Below are 26,732 nucleotides of genomic sequence, written 5' to 3'. Positions count from 1 at the left end.
CAAAACACACTTTGGTAATTCTTATAGCCATTTCTGACAGTAGCCAGTGGGGACTGAGTCCGGATGTGGCCCTTTTAAAAAGAACACAAATCTTTCCCATTGTGGAAGGTGGAATTGTATTTGTCTTCAATCAGGGATTATCGTGGTGGCTGTAACGGAGCGACTTTCTTATGAGGAACGAGTGCAGCAGTCTGGTAAATTGCTCTTGTGGAAAGCACCCATTCTGTTCTGGAGCTTTGCAGACCCTATTCACCCTCAGGTATTTAAAAAAAGACTCTAATGTTTCTGAAACGTTTAAACAACAAAGAAGCAATCATTTCAACATAAGACTGCTCAGATCTGATATGTTTCCTCTCCCGCCCTCCCCTTCATCTTGATAAATATGTTTTCTAGCTCATGCTGGAGTGCCCTGAAGATATCTACTGCTTTCAATTTTCTCCAAGCGATTCCAACATCATTGCAGGAGGCTGTATGAATGGACAGGTAAAGGATGTGCACATACCTTTTCTTTCTCTCTTTCAGGCCAACATTCTGTTACGTGTTTGCATTTTCCACATAACTTTTCGACACTAGAGTTGTAGAACAAATTGGGTTGGATCTAGGCTTAGAGTAGGCCCACTGAAATCAATGGAACAGGTTAATTATGTGTTAAGCTTAACAAACAGCTCCTTCTGTTGGAGCTGGTATTAACATGCCTAGCCACAGTATCCCTCAGGCTCTTAAGGAGCTCTGCTAAGAGGCCAGAGACTCCCTGCTACATGCCCACCACAGATAAGGTTGGTCACACTTAGAGCATTTCTACACCACCTCCGTTTTAAATGCAGGATCACAACCGGCTCCCTTTACATGAGCTTCTCTTCCCCCCTTCCTCCTGCTTTCCCCCTTATCTATGTGTTCTATATGTTTCATTATACAGCCACTAGATGGTGGTGTAGTCTAGCTCCTCTTATTACCGGATTTCCCTCTTTTCATGAGGGAACTCAGTGCTGTAATTTGACAGTTCATTATCTCCAACCTTTTAAAAAATGGGATAAAGGTCATTTAGCACAGGAGACACCCTGGAGTTTGACAACATCATGTAAAGGACCCACAAACTTCTGTGAGTAACCAATCTCAATCACAGGATAAAAGCCCCATGTGGAGGCACCCTTAGCGAGCTGTGGAGCCCCAGCCTCTCCATGCCTTGCCTATTAGACTGGTTCCTAGTTGGCTTAGTTGCCTGATTGTGGGAGCTTCCAGACAGAGGGACCGATCAGAAGGCACTGGGCAGCAATTCTGTCTTTTTTTCCCCTTAACAGATTTTCTGCAGTAAGGTAAAAGATGGAAGAAATGTTGGGAAAATATGGGAGGGTTATGAGTGGATGATGATGTAATCTGAAAACACCCTTCCCCCAAAATTCTATATATGAGGCAGGATGATGGCATGATAAAAGCCTCATTTGGAAGCACCCTCTGTCAGTGGGTCTCAGTGGGTCTTGAACTGGCATCCTGAGGGACAGCAGGCAGGATTCATACTGTGCACCAGCACCCATCTCTCGTTAGACTCTCAGCCTATGGACAGTTTGTCCCTTTAAACTAATTATAGTTTTAGAGGCACTATAGATATTATAATTATTAGACCAGACACACCAGCCAAGGAAGCCGCCTTGCACTAATTGGCCAAAGAAGGCCAGGCAATGCTTGCTGACCCGTATAAAAGCTTCCAGGTCAGCGAGCAATAAAGAGACCTGGCCTTGCTAACCACAGACAGCCCTTGGCCTTGCCTTACCTGCAACTATACAGGGCCTGACAGACTCCTCTTCCTTAGAGAAGATTGATGCTGCAATCCTGTACTCACTTACCTGGGGGTAAGCCTCATTGAACTCAATGGGACTTGCTTCTGAGTAGACACACATAGGGTTGCACTGTGAGTGACATGTGTGCACGTGGTCTGGGACTTTCTTAGTATCCTTATGGGCTTAGATGGGGTAGTTTAGTCAGAATGTAATTCTTCTTCATGCCCATAATTTCCTCCCTCTGCAGTTGGGACAAATGCATGTCAATAAAAATCCAAAGAAATTGGCAAGACTAGTTCATAATAACTATTGTTATTTAGACAGTATTGTCAGCATATTTGATGCTTTACTGAGTTTTAAAAAGACAAAAAGACAGTTTCCTGTCCCCAAGGAGCTTACAATTTAAATTCTGATTCTGAGGAAGAAACATAGGAAAGGAACATTTCCTTGCCTCATGCTAGCATAGTTTAACATGGTGATACCACTAAAACATCCAAACTGGGTGCTCCAGGATGTGATACACAGTGAACTTCACCACAACTGATCAACCCTCCATCCTGCTCAGCTATTTGCACTTTTATATTACACCCTTGCTTGGATAACTCAGGACTGGTTTTAGTCTGAGTAAAAAATACCCCAGGAGCTCCAGGCTATCGTGTGGGATGCCGTAATATTCGAGACATAGAACTTTTTAAAATCCCTCCCTTCCTTTTTCTATAAAACCCATCCCTTTTTGTAACTTCAAGCAGCCCTCCTTTCTGTAGAACAGATATATTTCACACTTGTCATGTGGCTCATGAAAGAAAGAACAGAAAATACAGAAATAATGACCTTGTAACATGTTATTCCCCCCACCCTCTGCTCCTCATCCCAGGTTGTACTGTGGGACATTTCAGAATATGAAGAGAGGTTACAAAACGCAAAGTCAGGGACAGGTGGAAGCAAGAGCGCTACAGTTAATATGGTTAGTACTTCATGATTCTATTTATCGTTCTGTAAAATGGATTTCCTAATGAATTTTTGCTAACTTAGGACTGATTCGCACAAGATATTTTCTTCTATGCATGAACAAAGCCCCGGCCATTCTTGGGTAGTCATTTGTGTGGACATGACTGTCCTGCAGGAAGAAAGGCACAGATGTAGCCACTAGCAATTCCCAGTTTTGTGTCAGCTGGAAGAAGTAACTGATCAGTTGACACATTAATACTGCAATGCTATACAGCGCTTCAGTGGGACTTATTCCCATTGAATAAGTGAATATCGATAGCTACATGTACAAGCTTGCCCAAACTTTGGGATTGCGTTCTCCCCACTTTTCCTCTTGTGTGCTGCGAGAAGATCGGTGCCGTTCGCTTGTGCTTTTCAACAAATACCAGTTCCCCATTAGGTCCTAAGTTGGGAGAACCATAGATTGTTTAAACTGTGGTTCCAGAACAAGCCAGAATCTGAACCATGGTTTGATCTTGGCTTATTCTAACAAACCTCTTTTTAAAGAAACCACTGTTCCCTGAGTTTGTACTGAACTCCAAGAATCTGGGGCACTCAGGTAGGTCAGGTTGTATCACTGAATTTTGGCACTTATTTTGTTCTGGGTGTATCTAGAAAGATTCACTATAATTTAAAAACACAAATGGGAAGTGGAAACCAAAAGCATGTCCATCAGAAAAGCTTGAGAAAAGAATAGGAGGTGCTGGAACCTAAAATGAATGCAAGTAAAAAAACTCTTTCATAGAAATTATATCTGTATATCATGTGTTCCTGTAAAGAGTGAGGGACATTCTCATCTTTTCTTTTTTAATTGTGTAGTTTGTACTGCAGACTTAATTGGTCTTTGTAAGCTTCCAAAAAGAGGTTTTGATTAACAGAACAGAGTTAAATAATATACTAGTTATTTTTTTAAGTGGTAACTGCCTTCTTCCTAAGCACTAAAGGGTGATGTTCAATTTTAGCCAAGTTTCATGCTGGAGCAACAGATTGGGAAGGAACCACACCTGGTGAGATACTGCGCGGTCTCATCCATAGAATATGGCCATAAATCAGTAATAACAGATATACACTGGCTGCCAGAAATATTTGAGGTAAGATTCAGTTATTAATATTCATACCTATACCACTAATGCAGAAACTACAACTACTGCCTTACCTGTTAGTTACATCTGTATTGTTGTCTGGGACCAATGCAGGAACAATTATCTGTACCTCACTAAACAAACAATGCATATTAAACTCTGTGTTATTTATTCCTGTTATTTCTACATCTGATAAGACATTTTTATGTACCTACACATAAATTTGTGGAAGGAAAAGTGATGTATACACATATAACTGCAGCAAAATAAGCATGCCAACAATTTTCACATGTGACTGCATATATTGATGCACACATGGGTTCCCCCCCATTATGTCCATTTAGAAAAACATTGTGTGAGACAGATGTGAGTGTGCAGTTTTTATTCTCTCGTCTGCTCCTTTGATGCCATTTTCATCACAGTCTCTTCTGAACCTGATGCTGTCCTGTAGTGGGTTGGTATTCCGAGAACAATGATTGGTTATTCAACAAAATAGCAGTATTAATAATAATTCTGACATGACTGGTGCTACTCTGTGATGATAATGAGAAATAATCTTGCTATAACATCTGGACAAGGTTTTCAAAATATGCTCTCTTTAAGTCTGGGAATTTCTAGCACAAAAAGAAGAATCTTAAGAAATTATCTGATTTCCAAATGTTCAAAACACTTTACATACTTTATTTCAATACTCCTTAAAACAACCCTGTAAGGTAGACCATATTGCAGATGTGGGTGTGCACACTGGGGATGAGTGGCTTGTCAAGGGCTCCTGTAATCTGTTTATGGAAGAGTTTCACCACTCAGTCCTTTAGGCTGTATGCTACACAAAACAGAGCAAAAATTTATAAATCACCCTGACAGTTGCTTGCTAGATGAAGCTATTCACTCCTATGGTTGGATGCACAAAACTCCTGTCAAGGCACGAGATATACATGTAATGAAACAAAAACAAAGATTATAACAAAAACAAAGGCATTTTGCATAGTAAAATGACACCATGCCACTATGGAAAAGGCAACAACAGAAATCGTAACAGTGGAGCATAACCATTCACAGGCCTTTGGATTCTATCAGAAAACTCTTCTGATAAACCTTCGCCACCAGAGTATTTTCTTAAAGGTCAGATCTGCACTGGATGTGCTCCAAAGCACATCTGAATCTGGCAAGCCATGCTGTGCACCATCTTCAGGCTAGCACTTGAGTTATTAGAGGTGGTTAGTAATTTTATCTGTAATATGCTCCTCCCAATAGGCTTCTAAAAATGTAGTTAAAGGAGCCAACATGAATGATAAGCCCCCCCTTAATTTGAGCACTGCTTTAGCCCGTGCTGCTCATGCACCCCCTCAACATCAGATTGAAATGCATGCGCCTTGGTGAGTTCATTCTGCACTCAAGGTGGGGCTAAATTTTGAGCAGCGTTAGAATTCGAATCTGAAATATTGAACTTGAGAAGTTCTGACTTTAAAATTTATTCATTTCAAAGTATTTTTATCCCTCTTTTTATTTCAGAAAAAAGCAGCTATTTTATATCAATCATTATGCTGGAATTTGAGCTTGAATGACATGTTACCTAAATGTTGAGTTCTGTTGATACATTTTAAAAGCATTGATATTAAGCATTGACTTGACAGATTTAACCTGACAGATGCTTTCCAGCTTCTATTACTAAGTGCTATTTTTCTTGCTCTTTCTTAGCTCAACAGAATGGGCACTGTCTTTGAAAACAGAGCTGGAGTTTGTGTACAACTTGTCACCTGTTCACCAGACTGGTACCGATTTTTATTTTATTTTTAAGGTTTATTACGCAAAGGCCCAGTTCAGATATCATGATATCTGTGCGGTAAACCAGGAATGAGCTGTGCGCTCACATGTTCCCTCTTCACCACCACCCCCTCATGCTCCTGGCTTTGTTGAAGATATCCTGATTTCTTACATCACAGTTCCATGTGATCAAACTAGGAAGTTGTGGTTTAAAGTCTCCCTCCAAATCAGGGCTATGGTTTATTTGAACAGAGATTGTGACATCTAAACTGGGCCACTGAGATACAATCTTATTTATTGATTGATTTGAAGTGTACCCTGGCTTCCTACCAAGAAATTTTATTTATTTATTAATTACATTTATATCCCACCTTTCTTCCATTGTGGAACTCAAGGTGGCTACATGTGGTTCCCAGAGGGTCTCCCTTCCAAGCACTGACCAGACCCAAACCTGCTTAGCTTCAGCAAGGAGGCCGCCTCATGTGCCTTCAGACCATGCCCTGGGACCACTCATGGTGGCTTACTATCATAGGAACTAAAAAAAAACCTAAATAAAACACTGATTAAGAGAGCAATCCCATGGACATAAGACAGGCTGTCTAGATAGCCATAGGATTTTTCAGTTTCTAGGAACCAAGCTTGGTTCTCAGAAACTGCGCTCCTCGCCCTCTCCCCCACCCCCTCATAGGCGGCACAGTTCTTCCCCACCTCTGTGCTTGTAATGGCAGTGTGGAGTGGGCAAAAAGGGGGCATTCCTGGGGGAGGGAGGGGAGGAGACCGCAGAAGCGTCATTATGATGCTTCCTATGTGCTGTCCAGCCACTCCCACTCTGACGGCCCCAGCTAGACAGCCAAAATCGCCTGTCTAGCTGCAAATGCAGGGCAGCTGGAGCGTAGAGGAGAGGATCCGCTCTGTGCTCTGCCCACCCCTGCATTGGATAGTCAGCCGCCTCCGAGTTCGGAGGCGACCGACTGTCCCAATAGGATTGCGCCCTAAAACAATGATAAAAAAATACATTAAAAACACAACAATAACAGAATAAAAATAGCACCCGACCCAACAGAGCAACTTTCACCCCAAAGGCTTGCTTGAATAAAAACGTCTTTGCCTGCAGGCAGAAGGACAGCAAAGAGTGAGCCAACCTAGCCTTCCTCGGCAGTCTTCATTGTTTCTTTGATTTCTCCCCTTTTCACACTCCTTTTTTCTTCTTCCCATTGTTTTATGTAGTAACTACTAATTCAGATTCGAATGCACACGGGTGGGGGGGAGGGAGGGAGGATTATCTTGATGTCCTGAACTACCAACTGAGGTGTTCCAAAAATGCTATCTGCAAGTTTTAGCTCTATGGTATCTTGATTTGAGTCCTCCTCCTGTTGAGAATCTTGGAAAAGGGAGATGTGGCAGAGGGGCGCCTCTACCTCCCACCAGCATTCAGAGTAGCCAGCTGAGCAGGAGCTGCAAGGACAGGCTTACCATCACTTTGCTCCACACTCTCAAAATCAGAATTTGAGATTTCCCCAAGCCGGACTCAGCCCACCTGTCCTGTTTGCCAAACCACCATGGGCTTGATAAGGAAGAGTAAAGATTGTTTCCCCCTTATTGTAGATTGGTCAATAGATTTTGGAGTTTTATTTTTATGTTTCACTTTTTTAACCTCAGTAAATGCCGCAGTTCCTTACATGGGCCATTTTACTGAGTTTTACAAAGCACGTTTCTTACAAGCACCCCAGGGGCCCCCCGGCTTTACTCCCCATGATCTCCATTTGTGGGACTTTGTAATCCAGATGGCCATAACACAGCCAGAGGGCGATCTTTTTCTGCTATATCTGCTCATCTAATAGAAATGTTTGGATACGGTGAAGCCTCCCTCACTGATTGGCTACCCTTCCTCTGCAGCACAATATACTTCTGGGATCTCCGGGCCCACAGGCCTGCTCTCCAACCTTCAACTGAGAAGAAGAAGGAGGATAAGATCATTGCAGCCCCGCCTGATGTGCCGACTACCTTCAAACACCTAGATCTTTCGTGGAGGCCTCTCATTAAGGTACAGTACTGCAAAGACTCGGGAGAGCAGTCAAGAGGTATTGATGGTGTGACTGGAGCAGCTTTCCCCAACTTGGTGCCCTCCCGATGTGTTGAACCACAACTCCCATAATTCCCAGCAAGCATGGCCAATGGCCATACTGGCTGGGAGGGCACCAGGTTGGGGAAGGCTGACCTAAGGAATTACGGTTCTTGGATCTCATCACCTGCCGGGAGGTCTGGGACAGGGCGTGTCTCATAGAGTCTGGACTCCCCCTCTCCCCATCCCCTATAAGAAGTGATTGGCATTGCTGGAGCTGATAGTGTTGATCATCTGTCAGGCAGTGTGGGCAGCATGTGTGAAACGGTGTTCTGTTGGATGAAGGGGGACTCCCCCCCCCTTTTGCGGCAGCCATTTCCATATGAAGGGGGGCTGATCCCCATATAGAAAACTTTATCTGCAAATAGATCAGCCTTGAATATAGAAAACTTTATCTGCAAATAGATCAGCCTTGAACAGTGGAGGCAGTTAGATATGGTTGTATCCAATGGTCATTTTGTGTTAGAGGGCACCAGGTTGGGGAAGACTATGTTATAAGGTGTTCCTCCCTAAACTGTGGAAATGTGCAAATGCCTTGCCACCACCCAATGACTAACCCACAAGGTAGCTTTCAATTAGCCAGTCAAAAGTCCTGGCAGGAAAATTGGTCCAATCCTGAAGTGTCCCCAGGTCAGCAAGGACAAGCAGTACCTGAGTACTCTTGATGACACCTTTTGTTTTGAATATCTTGCTATGCTACTCTATTTAGCAAGCTAGAAATAAAACTAATCAAGGAGCAAGGAACGCCCATGAACTTTCTATTCATTCCCCAGAACCAAAGTAGTGTTTGGGGCTGTAGCTCAGTGGCAGAGCATCTGCTTTGCCTGCTGAAAGTCCCATGTTCGATCCCTGGCATCTGCAGGTAGTGCAGGAAAGACTCCTGCCTGGAACACTGGAGCTGCTGCCGCCAGGCAGTGTTGACAATACTGGGCTAGATGGACCAAGGGTCTGACTCGGGATAAGGCAGCTCCCTATGTTCCTATGTTGTTTTGACCCTTTGGGGGTCCAACCTCCTTGGGTGAACCACCCTTTGTACCCTTTGTTTCAAAGCCTCTAACTGCCATGGAGTTCAGGCAATCAGTGTTCATTCCCTCTGTTTGGGCATCCCTCATGCTGGTGTGTCTCAGGTTTGAGAATATCCCAGGATCTGATTGGCTTTTATATAGCTCCTCATGACATTGTTCTAGCACAATTCTCTCTTCCACTCTGGTGTCTGTCCCATGTTTCCTGGGCCAGAGTTTCTTCTTGCCCTTTCCAATTGAACCACCTTATTGTCACATTTGCCCAGAGAAATCAGTTGCCTTGTATGCCTAGAGGGAGAGCTTTACCAACCCGGCTAAAGTGTTCATTGAGTCACAAAGGTGGGTTCCATACTTGCAGGAATGCAGTTTGACCTGCAAGGCCTTGCAAGCACTTTACCTGTGCGTTGTCAGCTTCAACTCCAAGAGAGTTCGTCAAGACGTGAGCTTAAGGTATGCAGCTACCAAAAAGTGTCAAGTGCAATGCATGATCTCTGAATTCTATTTGGAAGCCATATTGGCAAAGCTCTCCATCTAAATCTGTTGCTAACCAAACTGTGGGGCTCTAGGGTTCCTAATAACAGCTTAGCCTCCCTTTGCTCTCCCCATCATTGCTGCAAATACCAGTTGAGTCAGGCCCACCTTTGGTTCTGCCAACCATTGACTGTTCCTGGACTATTGGTGCTTAATAGACCCTAGGTGGTTTAAGGCTGTTGCCTCATTTTTGAACTGAGAGTAATGCCAGGAGACCGTGGATAGTCTGTACCCACAGCATTTTTCTAACTTTTTGCAAGCAACAAGGAAGCAAAGTCCTTTGGGTTCCTCTTACTCTGAAGTCGGGTAATTATAGCCACTATCTGTTTTCACGTCTGCAGTCCAGCCTTGCCAGACCTGGCTGTGTAGCTTTCCAGTCCCCTGCTCTGCTATTTTCATAGATTCCCCCTTCCCCTGCTTATGTGGCTAATGCGAATTTCCCCAACTTCTGTCTTTCTCTGTCTTTTCCAATTAGGCCTATTAGAACTAGCATACTGACTCATGTGCTGGGGTGAGGATACTAACCAAGTAATTTTTCCCTTCTGTAATGAATGTGCATGTGGGTGTTTTGAGAACAAGCAAACAAAAAATCTGTAAGAATAAAGTTTTGGGGCTTCATGTATTTATTTTATTTAAAGTACTTTTATCCCACCCCTCAGTCAACAATCATTAAAACAAGACAGTCCTTACCTATGGGCTTACAATCTAAAAAGACACGACACATAAGGAAAAAGGAATGGGGAGGGAAGAGGAGCAAAATAAGTCTTTCAGCAGGGCTGGTGGGATGGCCCTGGTTCCCCCTTGTCATCTCCTTCAGCACAGCCTGCTGGAATGGCTGCTGGGGGTGACAGTTGGGGGAGGAGGCGCCTTCATGAGGGAGGCCTTTCAGCAGGGCCCATTTTAGACATAGCTATTCCCCACTTTGGTAAGAGTGTAATGCATAAATCCACTGTGTGTACACCACAATGTGTATACCCTTACGTTGACTGTCCATGTGAACAAGAATGTATGGTAGCATACTGCAAATCGCCCAGAAAACTACCAGTAGATTCCGATCTACCTTCTGCCTACTCCTGTTCAGTACTAAACCCTGTGTGAGGCAGGTCACTATTGTCCCCATTGTTACTACCAGGGGAGCCGAGGCTGCTAGAGAGAAAACTTAAGAACAGCCCTGCTGGATCAGACCAAAGGCTTATCTAGTCCAGTATTCCATCTCCCATAGGGGCTAACCAGGTGCCCCAATGGGAAGCCCACAAGCAGGACACAAGGGCAACAGACCTCTCCTGCTGTATGTTTCCCAGCAACTGGAATCCAGAGATTTGCTGCCTCCAGTTCTGGAGGTAACATAGCCACCTGAGAATGTGCCTTGACACTGTGCCAAGCAGGTGTGTGGAGCCGGTTCTCCCTGTTCCTAGGACCATCTGTCTGCTGGACCTCACTTTCCCAAAGGCAGCAAAAAAAGGGAAGGCAGTGCAGGCTTCCTCTTACGATCAGAACGATATTGGTGTCCTTCATACATAATTAAATGTATAATTCAATCCTAAGTGCAGTAAGTCAAGTGCACACAAATCCTAATCCTAGATCAGTCGGTAATATCAGGTTTGACAGGAGGCGCTTAGAGTTTTCACCTTCTCATTGTTTTAAAACATGCCCTAACAAATAAGTAATTAAAAATAAATTAAACATGGGCATTAAAAAGTAAGAACACCCAGTCAAGTGTAACCACATGATTGCTCAATGTGAAGGGCTTATTCTCTCCAAAGGTGAGCACTTTTAAGTCCCATTAATTTCAGTTGGAGCCTTACGCAGCAGATGCTGAATTCTATCCAGTGGAAGTTACCAGTGCTTAAAAGCACGCACAACTTTGGCTGCATTGCATCCTATATTTGTAACCCAAACAGTTTTTTAAAGCACTGTGTAGCGTAAATAATGCTTCTGACCTCATTTCTCAGAATCATGAAATGTGACCAAAAAGGCGGTCTACCCATCTAAAGCAGCCTTCCTCAGTGGGGTACTCTCTGGATGTATTCGACTATAACTCCCATTTTGGCTGGGAATGATGGGAGCTGCAGTCCAGCACATTTGGAGGGCACCAAGTTGGAGAAGGCAGTCTAAAAGCGATGTAGCCACATCAGGTTTTCATGAACTGTATTATCAAATGCTCTTTACACCCTAAAATAGGTAAACCTGCCCAAGACAGATACAGGTGCAGAGTACAGTCCGACAAAAGTTAGCCTCAGAGAAGAGCACTATCATACCAAAATTCAAGGTAATAATATTTTTTACATTATATGTTTTGGGGAAATGTATCTCAATCATTAGCATGTTTCAAATGTGTGTAGCAGAAAAAATAGCAACCCCCAGAAGAAAGAAAACTTTCCCAGTGTGTACCACATGGTTTCCTAACAGATAATCCAACATCAGTTGAATCCTTCTGAATATACAAAACGAGGTTTCAGTTAAAGGGCTTCTTCACATGAAGCTTTTATCCTGCTATTGAGATTGGTTACTCATGGGAGTTTGCAGGTCCTTTAGATGATGTCATCAACCTCCAGGGCATCTCCCGGGCAAACTGACCTGTATTCCATATTTTTAAAGATCAGAGATAATGAGCTATCAAATTACAGCTCTTGAGTTCCCTCATGAAAAAGGAAACACCACAATAAGAGGAGCTAGACATCACTGCCATCTAGCAGCTGTATAATGAAACATATGGAAGGCTCAGATAAGGGGGGAAAGGGTGGGGGGTGGGGAAGGAAGCACACGTACAGGGAGTCTGTCATGATCCTGCATTTAAAACGGAAGCAGAAAGACCCATTTTAAATGTGGGATTTTAGGCTGGTGTAGAGATGCTCAAAAGTTTCTGCCATCATTCTGTTCAGCTTCTTGGGTGCCATCAGTATTTTGTCCTCTGCTTTATACCAGTAAAATGTGTGCTTGCGAGTGCTATAGTCAGCAGACAGGGCACTCTATTTAATGCCATTCATACTTCCCATGGGGCATGTCACCATGGGAAGCATGAATACTCACCATGGACAGTATCCAATGTTAGACCCATATAGAGTAGGCCCATTGAAACGAACTAACTTGTCCCATTCATTTCATTGGGTCTACTCTGTATAGGACTAACCTTGGATACTACTCCATAATCTAAAACAGATAGATAGATAGATAGATAGATAGATAGATAGATAGATAGATAGATATATCAAGAAATGCTAAGAAATATAAGCAAGTGAGGGGACCCATGGGTTTCTAATTGAGAATTGTTAGCAATCCCTTCAGACTATACTCCTATCCAATTGAAGGACAATTAAATTTAAAATGGGAAAGTTTGAAGTGTTGGAACCTTAGGCTAGTGGATGAAAGCCACTCATGAATGGGAACACTTAAAGGTAATTGCTGTGCTTAGCATTAGCAAAATAAGTGATAAAGGGTAATAGTGTGTTAGCAGGAGTGTGGAAGATTCCAGTTTGCGCAGAGCTCTTTATCAGGCAGAAGGAAAAGTGGATTAGTTAACAGTCCACATATACAGTTGAAAAATCTCTCCCTCCTGCCCTGCTCCACTTGCTTACCTACTTTGGTAAACAAGGTAAGGTATTTGATTCCATAGCTTTTGCATTTTAGTAATTTTAAAAAATTCTTTTAAAGACAAGACGCAACCACAGATCAGACCAGAGGCACCGACAGAAAAGCTGCCATATAGCGAAATACAGGCCACATCAATGAAACCTCTTAAGCTACTAGAAAATATCACCAGCAGTTTTTTTGTTGGGACTGAAGTAAGTTGGCCTTTTGATTGTAAATTATTGTTAACAACAGGAGAGATAAGACCTGGAGAATGCAGGATAATAGATCTATGTGAATCTATTACAGTCTACTTTATGAACGGATCGATGGTTTCTTATCGACAGTTAGGGTGCCTCCTGATCAGGCTTTTATTACACGATCACCCTGCCTCACTCACAGAATTTTATGGGGGCTCCAGGTGGTGTCTTCCGCTCGTAGCTCTCCCATGTTTTCCCACTGCTTCGTCACTGTTTTTCCTTTCTATGGAAAATCTGTTAAGGGAAAAAAGATGGAATTGCTGCACAATGCTTTTGGATAGTTAGCAGAAGGAGCCCTCAGTTTGGAAGCACTCTTAGCATCACCTTGGAAATGAGCTGTCAGAAATCGGCTAACCAGTGGAGTTGAGCCAACCCCTTTTACCCAGGGTCCTGTGATCTCTGACTAAAAACTCCCTCTCTGGGTCTTACCACAGCATGAGTTCACTGTCCCCAAACCCCAGTGGGCTACTTCTCTCCCAAGGTAAGGATCACCTTTGGAGTAATTGCCCCCAAAGTACATCCTAGGTACAGCTCTCTGCTTCCACTCCATCTACTCCTGTCCAGGCCAGTAATGTTACTTGAGCATTTAAGGGAGGAATCCTATGGTCTGAGGGGCCGTAGGATAGTGGTGATTCCCCCCTCCGAGGTTGGAGAAAGCACTCCAATCTTGGAAAGCAGAGTTGGAGACCCCTCTTCCCAACCCCCTCACAGCTGGCGTGGAAAGAACTGCGCTGTCTGGCTTCTGCGGTGGGAAAAATTGACCTCAGAGAGGGGGAAAGGGGGGGTGTTCGGGTGGGGAGGGGAGGAGACCGGAGAGGCCAGGATATGAGCTGTCCTAAGCCTCTTCCAGCCTCCTTTCCTCCCCATCTGAAGCATCGTTGCTACATGGCAAAAAAGCCTGTCTAGAGAAAAATGCAACGATCAGGGGACAGGGAAGGGAAGATCGCCTCCACCACTCCTCCTGCACTGCTGCCATCATCCCGGCAGGGCACTGGATACACAGAAGCCTCCGAGTTCAGAGGCTTCCATCTTGCGACGGTGCAACTCATAGGATTGCACCCTAAGGCAATCTTGCCCAACCTGGCACCCATCAGATGTGTTGTACACCAACATATCCAGAGGTCACCAGGTTGGGGAATGCTGACCTGAGAAATGTGTGGTTGTTACTGATGGTAAAACCAAACCCATTTAGACAGCCTTTTAACCCAAACATGTATGTTTATTGGTGAACATAGAGAGAGATAAAGCATCAACAAATACAGGCAAATTAGCAAAGAAACCAAAAGGGAAGAAAAAGCAATGGTAGCCATGTTGGCCATAAGAAAAGAATCCAAAATTCATATTAGTGCCATTAGGCCAACTCAAAGGTCACAAAAATGTGCAAGCTTACAAGATCTCCAGATCTCTTCATCAGGCAAGATGTGACCTTTGATTTGGCTTAATAAAATACTAGTGTGGATTTCAAATGGTAGGAATAATTCTAACTCCTCTAATCTGGTCTGCCTTGTTGGAAGTTTGCCGAGATAGCTCTTAGGACGTTACTAAGAATCAGCACCCACTCACTCACATCTGGATCAGAACTATGGCAGACAGCAGTCCTGCCAGAGGTCAAAAGGAATCCAATAGAGTTTCTCCATTACATGAACATTTAGAGTAACTGGACCAAATCGAGGCACCAGTTGCACAAATGTCACACAGGAGGAATCATAGTGAAAAACGTTCTGTGAACTTCCAAGTTTTAAACCCTTCTATTTTTTCACCATCCTCCAGGTTTAAAGCCTGTTCTTGCTAGCATCACTCTCTATAACAAATTGAAAATCTTCCTCAAGTGTAACCCATACTATTATGATCATAATGCAAATAATTAGTAAGGAAGAATATTACATTTTTTTTAATTGGGTCAGCTCTCTTTCTTCTTTCAAAACCCACCTCTTCCAGAAAGCTTTTAGCTAAACTCTTATCCCTTACTCTAACAGCACAATCTTATGCACACCTATCCCATTGAACTTAATGAGAAAGTGTAGGATTGTGCTGTAAATGGAGCTAAAGTATAGATAACTGCATTAGCTTGTATTTCAGCTTTCTCCCCCTCCATTTATTCTCTCCTTCCTCCCAACTCCCTGCTGTAGATTGTAAGTTCACTGGGGCATGGACTTATATTTTTCTGTTGTTGCTTTATAAAGCTCTATAAACAGTAAGTCCTTTTTTAAACCATTTAGAAAATGTGACTTCTCAAAGGCAGAAGTAAATAAACTAGCAGGTTTAAAAGCCTGTGAGGCGTTGAGGATCTATCCCAAGTGAAAAGACTCCCCATTAGGGTTAAAACAGTGGAGCTTCCATTCCAGTCCACAAAGCAGCTGCTTATGATCTTGTGCTTTATTCTGAATTAGCACTTCTGCTCAGTATTCCCACCCCTCACCCCGGTTTCCAAACAAAACAGAAAACTGTATAAATAGTTTCTTTGTCTAGCTTTGTCTCTTGGCCCATAAACACAGGGTGTCAGTGCCAAAAATTCATTAGCTAAACTTAAAGAAAAAGATCACATCATAAAGAACATTTTTAAAGTGTCTTTTAAACCAACCAATAGTTCTGCATTCTCATAGTTTTCAGCTCAAATGCATCTAAGTGCAGACACAATGCAGGAAGTAATTTCCATTTTGCAAGCACTTTTCTAAACTTCAAAAGAGATTAATGTTTGACTTTGATTTTTACTTTTAAAAATTGTGGCCAATATTTCGGCTAACCTCCTGCTGTCCAGATTTATTACATTTTTTTGTGGCATTACAGGATGGTGAAGTTCTTTGTTCAGATTGGAAGATGGAAAGAGATGGTGACTCAGGAAGACTGCTTAGTATGTTTTAAATTTCTCAGCCTGGACCGAGATTGCTGTGGGACATGGGTAGTAACTTTTTTATAGCCAAAGACTAAGACTTAACACACCACAGATGCTTTGAATTCTGTAAAAATTGTACACAACTTCTTGAATGAGTGTTTAATTACTTGACTGAATTGGACTTAGCAAGGTAGAAAGTATAGAGTTGTGTGTGTGTGTGCATGTGTGAAATTAATAATATTGAAAACATCTCTTATAGCAGCTTTCCCCAATCTGGTGCCCTCCAAATTTTTGAACTTCAGATCCCATCACACCCAGCATCATGGCCAATGGTAGGAATGCTGGGAGATGTAGTCCAAAAAATCTGAAAGGTACCGGGTTAGGGAAGGCTGTCTTATAGGAATTCAAGTGTTCAAATCGATATGATCCTAATGAAAATGTCACAAACCATGGGCTAAAACTGTGCATAAAGGACATTTTACAGTAGTCTTACCCAAGACAATGAGTCCTCAACTGCATCACTCATGATAGGAAACATTAAGAGGAATAGAGGTATACTTGACTGCTCTTTGCCTCTTTCTTGGTGAGGGTAGAAGGAGAACTCTTCATCCTGAGCCCTCTAAAGGACCAGGAGAGGAAACTCACCAACACTGTTCAGCATCTTGCAACAACTGAATAAAATGTGAAGATGAGACAAATGTACGGATGTACAAAATAGTTTGCCTCTCTCTCTCTTGCTCTCTCTCTCTCTCTCTTTCATTAAGGCCAGAAGCCAACCAACATACACACTATCCATGATGGACTTGTCCACTCCGTACAGAGGTCTCCATTTTTCAAAGACATAATTCTCACAGTTGGAGGCTGGAATTTTGCAATATGGAAAGAAGGTGTTATGGTATGTTCCTCTGGAATCAGAAGTTCCAAAGAAAGAAGTCACAAATCCATTCCAAATATAGCACAAGACAATTCAGAGAGGTGGAAGAAACAGTTAAGTGGCAACGTGTTTTGAATCGTAAGAACAGTTCTTCATCAGGGGAACACTGACTTGTTTAAATATTTCTCTTCATAGCTGGATAGTATTTATGGGGAGTATGATGGGTTGTTTAGCCAGCACACAGGTTCTCATCTTCCAGAAAGAATTGTGGCCATGGCTGTTTGAGTGATTTGTATATTTCGGGGATGCTTACAGGAGATGGATAGAAGATGTTCAAGAATCCTAGTTCAAGTTATGGGCTACCCTGCCCTGGTAATCCCCTCCCTTGCTTACTCGTGTGGAGTGCTTTATCCTTGCCAGCTGAGGAGCTGACATTCCTGGAGAGCACTGTGATTGGAGTCCTGAAACAAAACACCTGGAAGGGTCTAATAAGATGTGGGATCCATCTGCCCTTCCTCTTTTGTTATCCTTGGCTAGCTGTTGTTTGTGGACAGCACTTTGTTCTTTACAGAGTGCATTTTCACCAAAGTGAGCATAGGGTGGGAGCCAAATCCCACTGTTCCCGGGCTGGTCTTCAGATTTTTTTCTGGTGTCCTACCAGGTTTACTCCAGTGGTCCCTACTTGTGTAAATTCACTATGCAAGCATAGCTTTTCTTTCTGCCAGCACAGTGGAATTTATTAACAATCATATCCGCACCCAGTATGCGTAAACTGAGGGTACGGTAGGATCACATTACATTTCTACCAAATTTGCTGAAATCCTATGGCAGTTAAATCATATTCACACATTTCTAAAAAGTACTTATTTGCAAAATTGTATGTGGTTGTCCAATGTAAGCTTTTTCCCAGCACAGTGATTGGGTTGGGTTTTTTGTTCCATTTTAATGAGATGGGGAAATGGCAAAAGTTCTCAAAAAACAGGAAAGAGGCTGATGAACAGTGTTAGATGAACAGTTTTCTTTCAATATTTATTCATGCATCTATTTGGCTTTTGCCTTTTGTGTTTTTAATTAAGAGTGGACCACTCCTTGAGTCAAGCTGTGCAGCAAAGAGATACACTGTTGGACACTGGTCCTTATCAAGACCAGGTGTTTTCTTTATTGGAAGAGAAGATGGAAATATCGACATTTGGGACCTATTGGAAAAAACACATGAAGCATCTCAGACCCAAAATGTCTGTATTGCGCTGATTACTTGCATCAAACCCTGGATCTACTCTTGTATGTCAGCATACTAGATTTTTATTTTCCTACTCTGAATGTAATGGTGCAGTGGGTCTGTCTTTAGGACTCAATGGCATATGCAGAAGAAGTGGCTGCTAGGTAGCAGGACAATGTAAAAAAGATGAAGGCAACTCAGATGATGGTATCAACTTGTGCCAAATGCTTAGATGGTTATAAAATGGTCTTGAAAGGTTTGGGAAGGAAAGGAAAGAGCAAGGAAGGCAGCAGCTAAATTTGGCACAAAACCTGATCTGCACATAGCTCTCTGTCTTCAGCAGCTAATAGGGAATATAAGTGTTGCAAAATAGGCCTTGGGCCAACTACACATTACACACAAATGCAACAGAGCCCTGACATTTTTTTTTTAATGAAAGGCTGCTTTATTATTTATTTACTTAAAATTATGTTTAAGCTGCCTTTAAGGGTAGAACCCTTAAGTGGCTTCCAAAGCCCTTTGAAGGCTTGCTGGGGCAAATAGTATCTTGAAACCCCATGAGGGGAGTTGGGGAAGGCACTTGGGAATGCAATTTTGGAGCAAAGAAGTGGGATCAGCGCTAAATTCCATCCTATCCTAGTGGCTTTTTATTTTAAAGAACAACACATGGTCTCAGTTACATGGTTTTGTGTGTAACATGTGGTAGTTGGTTTCAACGTCACATGGCTAAGAGTTAGCTCTACTAACATCTTTGAACATTTGCAATCACTGGTCCTGCCATAACATTTTATTATGATATTCACACACAGCAGAAGTGGACAAATTGTTTCCCTCCAGATGTTTGCCCTACAACCCCCATCATTCCTAGAAAGCATAGCCAATGGTAAGGGATCATGGGAGTTGTGAGGCAAAACATCTGGAGGGCTGTAAGTTGCCCACTCCTGATGTACGGTATGCATACATGATGAAAGATTTATTCCTCTTTGGTTGCCTAGAGTCCAACTCAGAACTGTAATTGGGGGTTCCAATTTAATAGACATTGGTGGGGGACAAGACAGGATGGCGGGAAAGGCAGCAACAGGGAAAAAATTCATTCTTTGTCAGGCTGTGGAGCAATCTGATTTTTGTATATGGCAGGCTTTAGTACCACAAGGTTAGGAACAAGGTATAAGTATTGATTCCCAAAGTGAACATTTATGGCTCATTCCCTATCTGCCAGAAATGCTGAATGCAAACATTCTACTGTGTAGTTGTTTTCACAACTCCTTCTGCAATAAAATCTTTTGTCTTCTCTTACAGCAAAGCAACACTTCTTAGCAGTATCTGATGACTTTGGTACTCTACATATTTTAGAAATTTCATGGACATTAAGTCACCCTTCCAGCAATGAGGTCTGTAACCTGTTCCACAAGCCCTGTGGGGCATGAGAAGGTTTTTGCATGGGATTTTCAGAGAGCTACAGCTTGCATTTGGTTTGGCCGTGGCACTCTTGTTGACTAGCAGACAAATTGGATGTGGCCGACCTTTACAGATGAGACATCATATCATATATGATATGATTGCCACATAATGGTGCAAATGCAACCATACGTTCATGTAGCAACCACATCAGGATCAGTAATTGTATAGAACAGCTGTTGAGGACTGAGGTAGGAACAGAGGAACACAGGCCATTGAACCAATCAGCTGTTTGGTGGGAAGGAGGACAGCCTTCCTGAACAGCCAATTAGTGCTATTGCCAAATTCCTAGCAGCTGCATTTAGGGAGGAACAACACACACAAGGCTTTTATTGTGCAATGGCCCCACCTCATTCACAGTATTTTACAGATGACGACATCCTCTATTTGTAATCCATATTTTCCCACCGCTGTGTCTATCCTTTTGCTCACCACAGAAAATCCGTTAAGGAGGGAAAGATGGAATAGCTGCAGAATGTCTTTTGATGGGTAGTGCTAGAAGCCATCTGTCTGGGGGCATCCGTCATTTCATCTAGCAAGAGATTGAAGATGCAGTCCTATGCATGTTGAGACAAAAAGAAGTCCTACAACTCGGAATGCTGGGAATTGTAGGACTTTTTCTGCCTAAACATCCATAGGATTGCAGCATTATTCATTTTTATTTATTGCATTTATATCCCACTCTTCCTCCAAGGAGCTCAGGCCAGGTGGTGTACATGGTTCTCCCCTTCCTGTTCTTTCTATGCTTTTGTAATGAGACAGTCTGCTTCTGCACACTCAATTCTTAGCTGGACTGGGGGAACTGTGTTTGTGAATGGATATTTAACATGCCTGTCATAAACTAAAAATACACTGGGAACACCAGCGTTCCAGTGTTCTTCATTACTTTGAGCGAGAAGTCAAGCACCTGGAGTTTTTTGACCAGCGGCAAGAATTCAGAGATCAAGAAAGGGCAGCACTGGAGCATGAAACGATGATGAAAACGGTAAGCTCTTCTCCAGAAAAGCAGAAAAGCAGCACTGTTAAGATGCTGAAAATGTGGCCATTGGTCAAGTGTTCTTTTGACTTTCCAGTCCTTTAATTCACAAACAATGCAATCTTAGGCACGTTTATTTAGAAGTAAGCCCCACTTACTCCCAAATCAGTGTGCATAGGATTGTAGCCAATGAGAATTTGTTGTGCATTTTCTCAGCACCTGTGTTTTTCCTCTAAGAAGGAATATTTTTACTGACACTGTTCCATTAGTGCTTCTGCAGTTATTGCTTCTTATTTGAACCTATAAAATGTAATGCTTGCTTGCTTTTTCTTGGTGGCCACCCTTTGGAAATGCTCCCTTTAGTTGCACATTTTGATCTGCACTGAAAAAAGGGTCATGCTAACCCAATTCATGCTTCACCTAGTAACAAAACACAATATCATAGTACCTAATAAAAGCAGCTTTATTGTGGCGTAAGCTTTTGTGGGCTAGAAAACATATTCTCACTTGGCAGATTTGTACAGTTTTTCATGCCTCGGGGCAGAGCAATCCTATATTCACATTACAACAGGAGCAGAGATAGGCCACCCCTGCACTGGTGGAATAGTCTCTGTATCCTGTGCATACTCAGCATGGTTGGGAAAAACATACTGCCAGCAACTACAAAAATGGCAGCAAAATGACAGACAAGCCCACATGAGAAGGAGTCTTCTTGGGTCACGCCTGGGCCAGGCATGACACACAGAAGCAGCTAATGAACTCCTAACAATGGGGACATGTCCCCAGCACACACTCCTGCATCCCACACACACACACACACACACACACGCAGCATGCAAGACAACACAGTACCGCCTACTGGCATCAGTGTCAGTGGTACAGCAAGCAACGACCCAGTTACTTCCCATCTCCTCTTCCAGACAGGGAGTCAGACCTTTTATGCTCCTCATAACCACTGTTTTGAGCACAATGCACAGAGAGTGGAGGAGGAAGATGACACCCAAAACAGCAGCAGAATTGTTCCGAGTGGTGAAGGGCCTGGTGGGATCTTGCTGAGGCTCAGAGAAACTGGGATTGGCACCCTCGGTCATCTGCTGTGATAAGTTTGCTAGACACTTCGAGGAGAAAGTCACTCATATTCGCTCAGAACTTGACACCACAGTTATCGCAGAGTTTGGGGAGGTGTCCAGTGTTCCGTCTGGTTGTGTTTCCTGGGATCAGTTTCAGTTGTTGCAGCCTGACGATGTGGACAAGACTCTTGAATCAGTCCAGCCCACCACATGTAAGCTTGACCCTTGCCCGTCTTGGCTTATATGATCTAGCAGGGGTGGATTGCCTGGGTGGGTCCGGGGAGTGGTAAATGCTTCGCTCCGTCAGGGGGTGGTTCCTGCTGCCTTAAAAGAGGCTGTCGTGCGCCCTCTCCTGAAGAGGCCTCCCTGGACCTAGAGGGGTGTGAGAACTATTGCCCCATTGCCAATATCCCTTTTTGGGGCAAGGTGTTTGAGCGTGTGGTGGCTGGGCAGCTTCAGGTGTTCTTGGAGGACACTGATTATCTGGACCCATTTCAGTCTGGTTTCAGACCAGGGTACGGCACTGAAATGGCCTTGCTTGCTCTGACTGATGACCTACTCCGGGTGAAAGACGGGGAGTGCTACCCTGTTGCTCTTCCTGGATCTCTCAGTGGCTTTTAACACCATTGATCATGGTGTCTTACTGGAGCGGCTCTGCGGGATGGGAGTTGGGGGCACCGTGCTAAAGTGGTTCTGCTCCTACCTGCAAGGCCGATTCCAGAGAGTGGTATTGGGGGATTCCTGTTCTACCCCATGGCTTTTAAGCTGGGGGGTGCCACAGAGTTCTATTCTATCCCCCATGCTGTTCAACATCTATATGAAGCCGTTGGGAGAGGTCAATAGGAGTTTTGGGGTGGGGTGTCACCAGTACGCTGATGATACTCAGCTCTATTTCTCTTTGTCGTCGGAGTTGGCTGAGGTGGTGAAGGTGCTGGATCAGTGCCTGGAGGCTATAATGGGCTGAATGAGGGCCAATAAACTGAAACTAAATCCTGACAAGATGGAAGCTCTGTGGATTGGTGGTTCTCGAGTCTGGGAATTGGATAAGCAACCTGTCCTGAAGGAGCAGGTGCATAGCTTGGGAGTACTCCTAGAGCCACCCCTGTCACTGGAGCCCCAGGTGGACTCTGTGGCCCAGAGTACTTGGGGCCAGCTTCGGCTGATACGCCAGCTACGGCCTTTCCCGGACAGAGATAACCTCGCCGCAGTAGTACATGCGCTGGTAACTTCCCAATTAGACTATTGCCATGCACTTTACGTGGGGCTGCCCTTGAAGACGATTCGGAAGTTGCAGCTAGTGCAAAATGCAGCAGCTAGTCTGCTGACCGGAACATCGTATAAAAACCATATAACACCGGTTTTAAAGGAATTGCACTGGCTGCCAATATGCTTCTGGTCAGAATTCAAGGTTTTGGTGATGACATTTAAAGCCCTAAGCAGCTTGGGGCCTCGATATTTGAGGGAGTGCCTCTCCCTATAGATGCCTGCCTGAGAACTGAGATCTGTTGGAGGGGCCCTCCTCTGCATCCCACCAGTACGAGACATACAGTGTGGTGGGACATGGGAGAGAGCCTTCTCTGCTGTTGCACCCTGGTTGTGGAATGCCCTCCCCTTGGAGGCCCAATTGGCACAGACATTGGTCTCGTTTCAGCGCCAAGTAAAAACGTGGCTTTTTACCAAAGCCTTTGAGGGCTAAATGCATTCCCTAGCACATTGTTTTAACTGTTTCAGATTTTAACTGGTTTTAGCTTGTTTAATAGTTTAATATGTTTTTAGGTGTTTAAATTATTGTTTTATACTGCTTACATTGATTTTATCTGTATGCTGCCCTGAGATCTTAATGATATAGGGTGAGATAGAAATGTTTTAAATAATAAATAAACATCCATATAGCTCCCCGGGAAGGGGCCCTGCGGACAGCAACACAGTCCTCTTGGGACAACGGTTTGAGACCCACCCAGGGAAGCAAAGTCCCCTTTGCAGCATCCTCTTGAGGCAGAACCTAATAGCCCTAACTGTGATAACTGCAAGCCATTGTTAACACAAACTGCTTTGCAAAACAGGTTCCAACTGTAGCTTCAGATCTTGGTTTGTCACGTCTGAACAAAACATGGTTTCAGGACAGGCTTGGGTTCAGACACGAAAACAAGCAAAATGGTTTTGCATTATGTCTGAACCCAGCCTCTGTGGAAAATATTTTTGGCGGGGTATTTACTGTGAAAATGTAAGACTGTAATGTAAAATGTAACAGACATGAAATACTTAATACTTAATTAAGATACTTAAGAGAGTGATATCTGTTAATATACAGATAGCATTTGACTTGTGCCTTTCTTGGCTGAGAAATTACAAACAGTAGTGCTCTAACTCTTGGCACCTGTCCAGGGTATGGCACCATATCTGAGGCAGCAGGGATGGTGAAGCATGACTATATTGTACTAGAGCAGAGATAGGGAACTTGTAGCCCTCCAGGTATTTGGCCTACAACTCTCATCAGCCTTAGCCATCATAGCCAATGGTGAGGGATCATGGGAGTTGTAGGCCAAAACGTCTGGACGGCTACAAGTTGCCTGCCCCTGTACTAGAGTATACTTGAGTACTAAGGTGCTTTAGTACTAAAATATTGTTTGGGTATTTTAGAAGCTGGGTTTTCTTCAAGAACATAAGATGTTGTCTCCAAGGCTTTGAGAATTGCCTTTTTTCTATATCTCAGAACATTTTTTATTTTTCATTTTTCATTTTTCTCCCTTGCAGAAAGCAGTTGGTGGTCAGCGATCAAGAGAATTAATGGAAGAACAGACCCAGCAAGACTATGTAGAGTTTTTGGAACTAGAGAAGAACATTCTGGTTCGACTTGGACTACTGAAGGGACCAGATAGATTTAGCCCCTCTAGAACTGTCTAGCTTTGGTGCCAACCACTGTTGTTATGTTCAGGGCAGTATAAATTGTTATGAGCAACATAGTTAGAATGGGCACAATCCAAAGCCATGTGTTTGCTTGAGGAGACTCTCATATGAAACTGGTTTTGAAATTTACAATGCAGCAGTCACCTCTGCCAAAGTGACACCCTGCTGTTCAGTTTAATTAGCAGCTGGTCTCCTTGGGTAGTGGGAGGGAACCGCCAAAAAGGTCAAATAAAATGTGGCTCTATATGCTATATGTATCCCTACAATATGTATAATAAATATATAGAAAGGCAACATTTTCACATGTGGTTAAGTTACGTATTCACAATACAAACAAATGATCTAGCATTGAGATTAATTAATGCATCAGAGGCTCAGAATACAAATATTAAAAAAATTGTTGTGAGGTAGGACCATTATCAGTGCATAAGTTGTAGCATAAGAACAGAAAACTTATGGATGTATCTCATATTAGTGTAGTTACCTGGAAGTGCAAGCAGGCATTGGCATTTGTCCAGATCTACATACGAGGCTGTAACACAGCTTCTCTCACATTAGTTTCATGGAGCATGGATCTCCACATATGAAACTGTAATGTGAGGAGCAGCCCCTCGGTAATGTTTCAGCCCTTAAAGCCACTGAGGCTGCAATCCTATATACATTTACTGGAGATTATGTCCCATTGAACTCAGTGGGGCTTACTGTTGAGTAGACACATATAGGAGTGCACCTATATATGCTAGGTTTAGCCCCTGAACAGTCCATTATCTCTGACAATTGTCAGACAATTTTATTAAGGGTAGTATAAATTGTTACATAAAATGTTTCATATGAATGGCATATTTAGAATGACTCCAATCCAAAGACACTGACTGGGTTTGCACAAAGGTTGCACAACAGGTTTGCACATGTGAAACAAGCCATGGTGGGTTGTCGTGTCATCTGAACCTGGACTGCTTCCCACAGGCTATCTTGTTTGGGGGCAACAAGCCACCCTGACAGCCCATGGCTTGTTGTAGGGGTTGTTTTACTCATGATGGGTTGGTGTGTTGTCTGAACCTGGCAGAGCTAACCCATTGTGAGTTGTGGCAATCGGGTGCAGAGCCACTCGGGAAGAGTGGCAAAACCCCCTGCTACTCTTCCTGATAGTGCCAGTCCAAGCCTCTTTAAGCCTCCCTCACCTGTGACAATGCCTAAATGACACCTTGGAGGGGCTGTCCTGCATTTGCCAACCCTCCTTTTTGTTTTGTTTTTTTGCCCTGACATTTGTGCAAATGGGGCCATGATATTTTTAATTCTTTTTTGGCCCCAAGAATTTGCACAAATGCGTTCGTAATTCTTTTTGGTCGGATTTCACAGTTGTGCAAGTCAATGGCTGTCAAATATATATAGCCTTGCCTTGTCAAAGCCCTTGTATGTTTCAGCTGTCAAAGGAAACTAAGGGTACTAGGAAACATACAAAGAAATTGACAAGATGAAACTGCAGATAGGCTAATTTGACAGCTGTTGACAGTGACAGGTTAGGAAAAGGGAATAAGATCGGCCACTTAGCAAGGTGATCCCCAGAGTTTGAAATGTTAATCTGAGACTTGTGGGTGCCCTCCTTCCATTCCATGTTTCCCCAAGTCTCCAGCAAGTCCTTTTAAGAGAGCTCTAGGCTCCCTGCTCCCTGCTCCCTTTTCGCTTTTCTCCCCCTATAAAGGGGGAGAGAGCACACCCATTTTGAGAACAACATCTGAAGAGGCAGCCATATTAGGTTCGAGCAACAAAAAGAACCAAAGAGGCTTGGAACACCTTCAATACTATAGATTTAATATGGCACACACTTTCATGGACTAGAGTCCACTTCATCAGATACGTGAAGTGTTATTCTTGGCTGGTGCTCTTGGGAGAGGAGTACTGTAAATTGTGGGGGGTCAAATAGGAGTGAAATGCAAAAAGTACAGCCTGTGACAATTCTACATATGTAAAAATTAAGATAAGCAAAGTGGCCATTCACAACTATCAGCCTAGCTTTGATAAATTAACACCTGTAGTGGGATAGAAACCATTATCTTATTTCAAGCCTAAATAGTTGGAATCAAACTTCTTGAGAAATTATAATTCTGCAATTTGACCCTGAGGTCTGGAATGACTGCATACCCCCATTTTGAGAAAGATCTGGAGAGAAAAATTGTGCCACTTTGAAAATTCTTAGTATCATTTCTGTAGCTATATGCTTTTAGGGGCTTAAGCTTTAAAGTCAGTTGGCAGGATTCTCTCAATGAAATATGGTGTGTGGGATG

General features: G+C 43.3%; 1 protein-coding gene across 1 annotated transcript in view; it reads left to right on the top strand.

Moving 5' to 3' along the window:
* The window catches only part of DNAI3 (dynein axonemal intermediate chain 3), a 35,760-nt gene extending 11,021 nt beyond the window's left edge, over positions 1-24,739 (top strand). The window contains exons 9-22 of the mRNA XM_084851632.1: positions 135-259; positions 394-483; positions 2,650-2,739; positions 3,725-3,853; positions 5,543-5,616; positions 7,505-7,652; positions 11,465-11,552; positions 12,935-13,065; positions 15,898-15,961; positions 16,708-16,838; positions 17,894-18,098; positions 19,336-19,427; positions 20,360-20,479; positions 24,295-24,739. Of these exons, the coding sequence (XP_084707758.1) occupies positions 135-259; positions 394-483; positions 2,650-2,739; positions 3,725-3,853; positions 5,543-5,616; positions 7,505-7,652; positions 11,465-11,552; positions 12,935-13,065; positions 15,898-15,961; positions 16,708-16,838; positions 17,894-18,098; positions 19,336-19,427; positions 20,360-20,479; positions 24,295-24,444 (1,637 nt within the window). The 3' untranslated portion in view covers positions 24,445-24,739. The remainder of the gene's footprint in view (positions 1-134; positions 260-393; positions 484-2,649; positions 2,740-3,724; positions 3,854-5,542; positions 5,617-7,504; positions 7,653-11,464; positions 11,553-12,934; positions 13,066-15,897; positions 15,962-16,707; positions 16,839-17,893; positions 18,099-19,335; positions 19,428-20,359; positions 20,480-24,294) is intronic.
* The last annotated feature ends 1,993 nt before the right edge of the window (positions 24,740-26,732 follow it).

This window comes from Heloderma suspectum, chromosome 4 (genome assembly GCF_057233095.1).
Source record: "Heloderma suspectum isolate Gila_16-S chromosome 4, 16-S_ref, whole genome shotgun sequence".
Lineage (NCBI taxonomy): Eukaryota > Metazoa > Chordata > Lepidosauria > Squamata > Helodermatidae > Heloderma > Heloderma suspectum.
The sequence above is the reverse complement of the archived record's forward strand: the minus strand, read 5'-3'. Positions and strand labels throughout refer to the sequence as shown.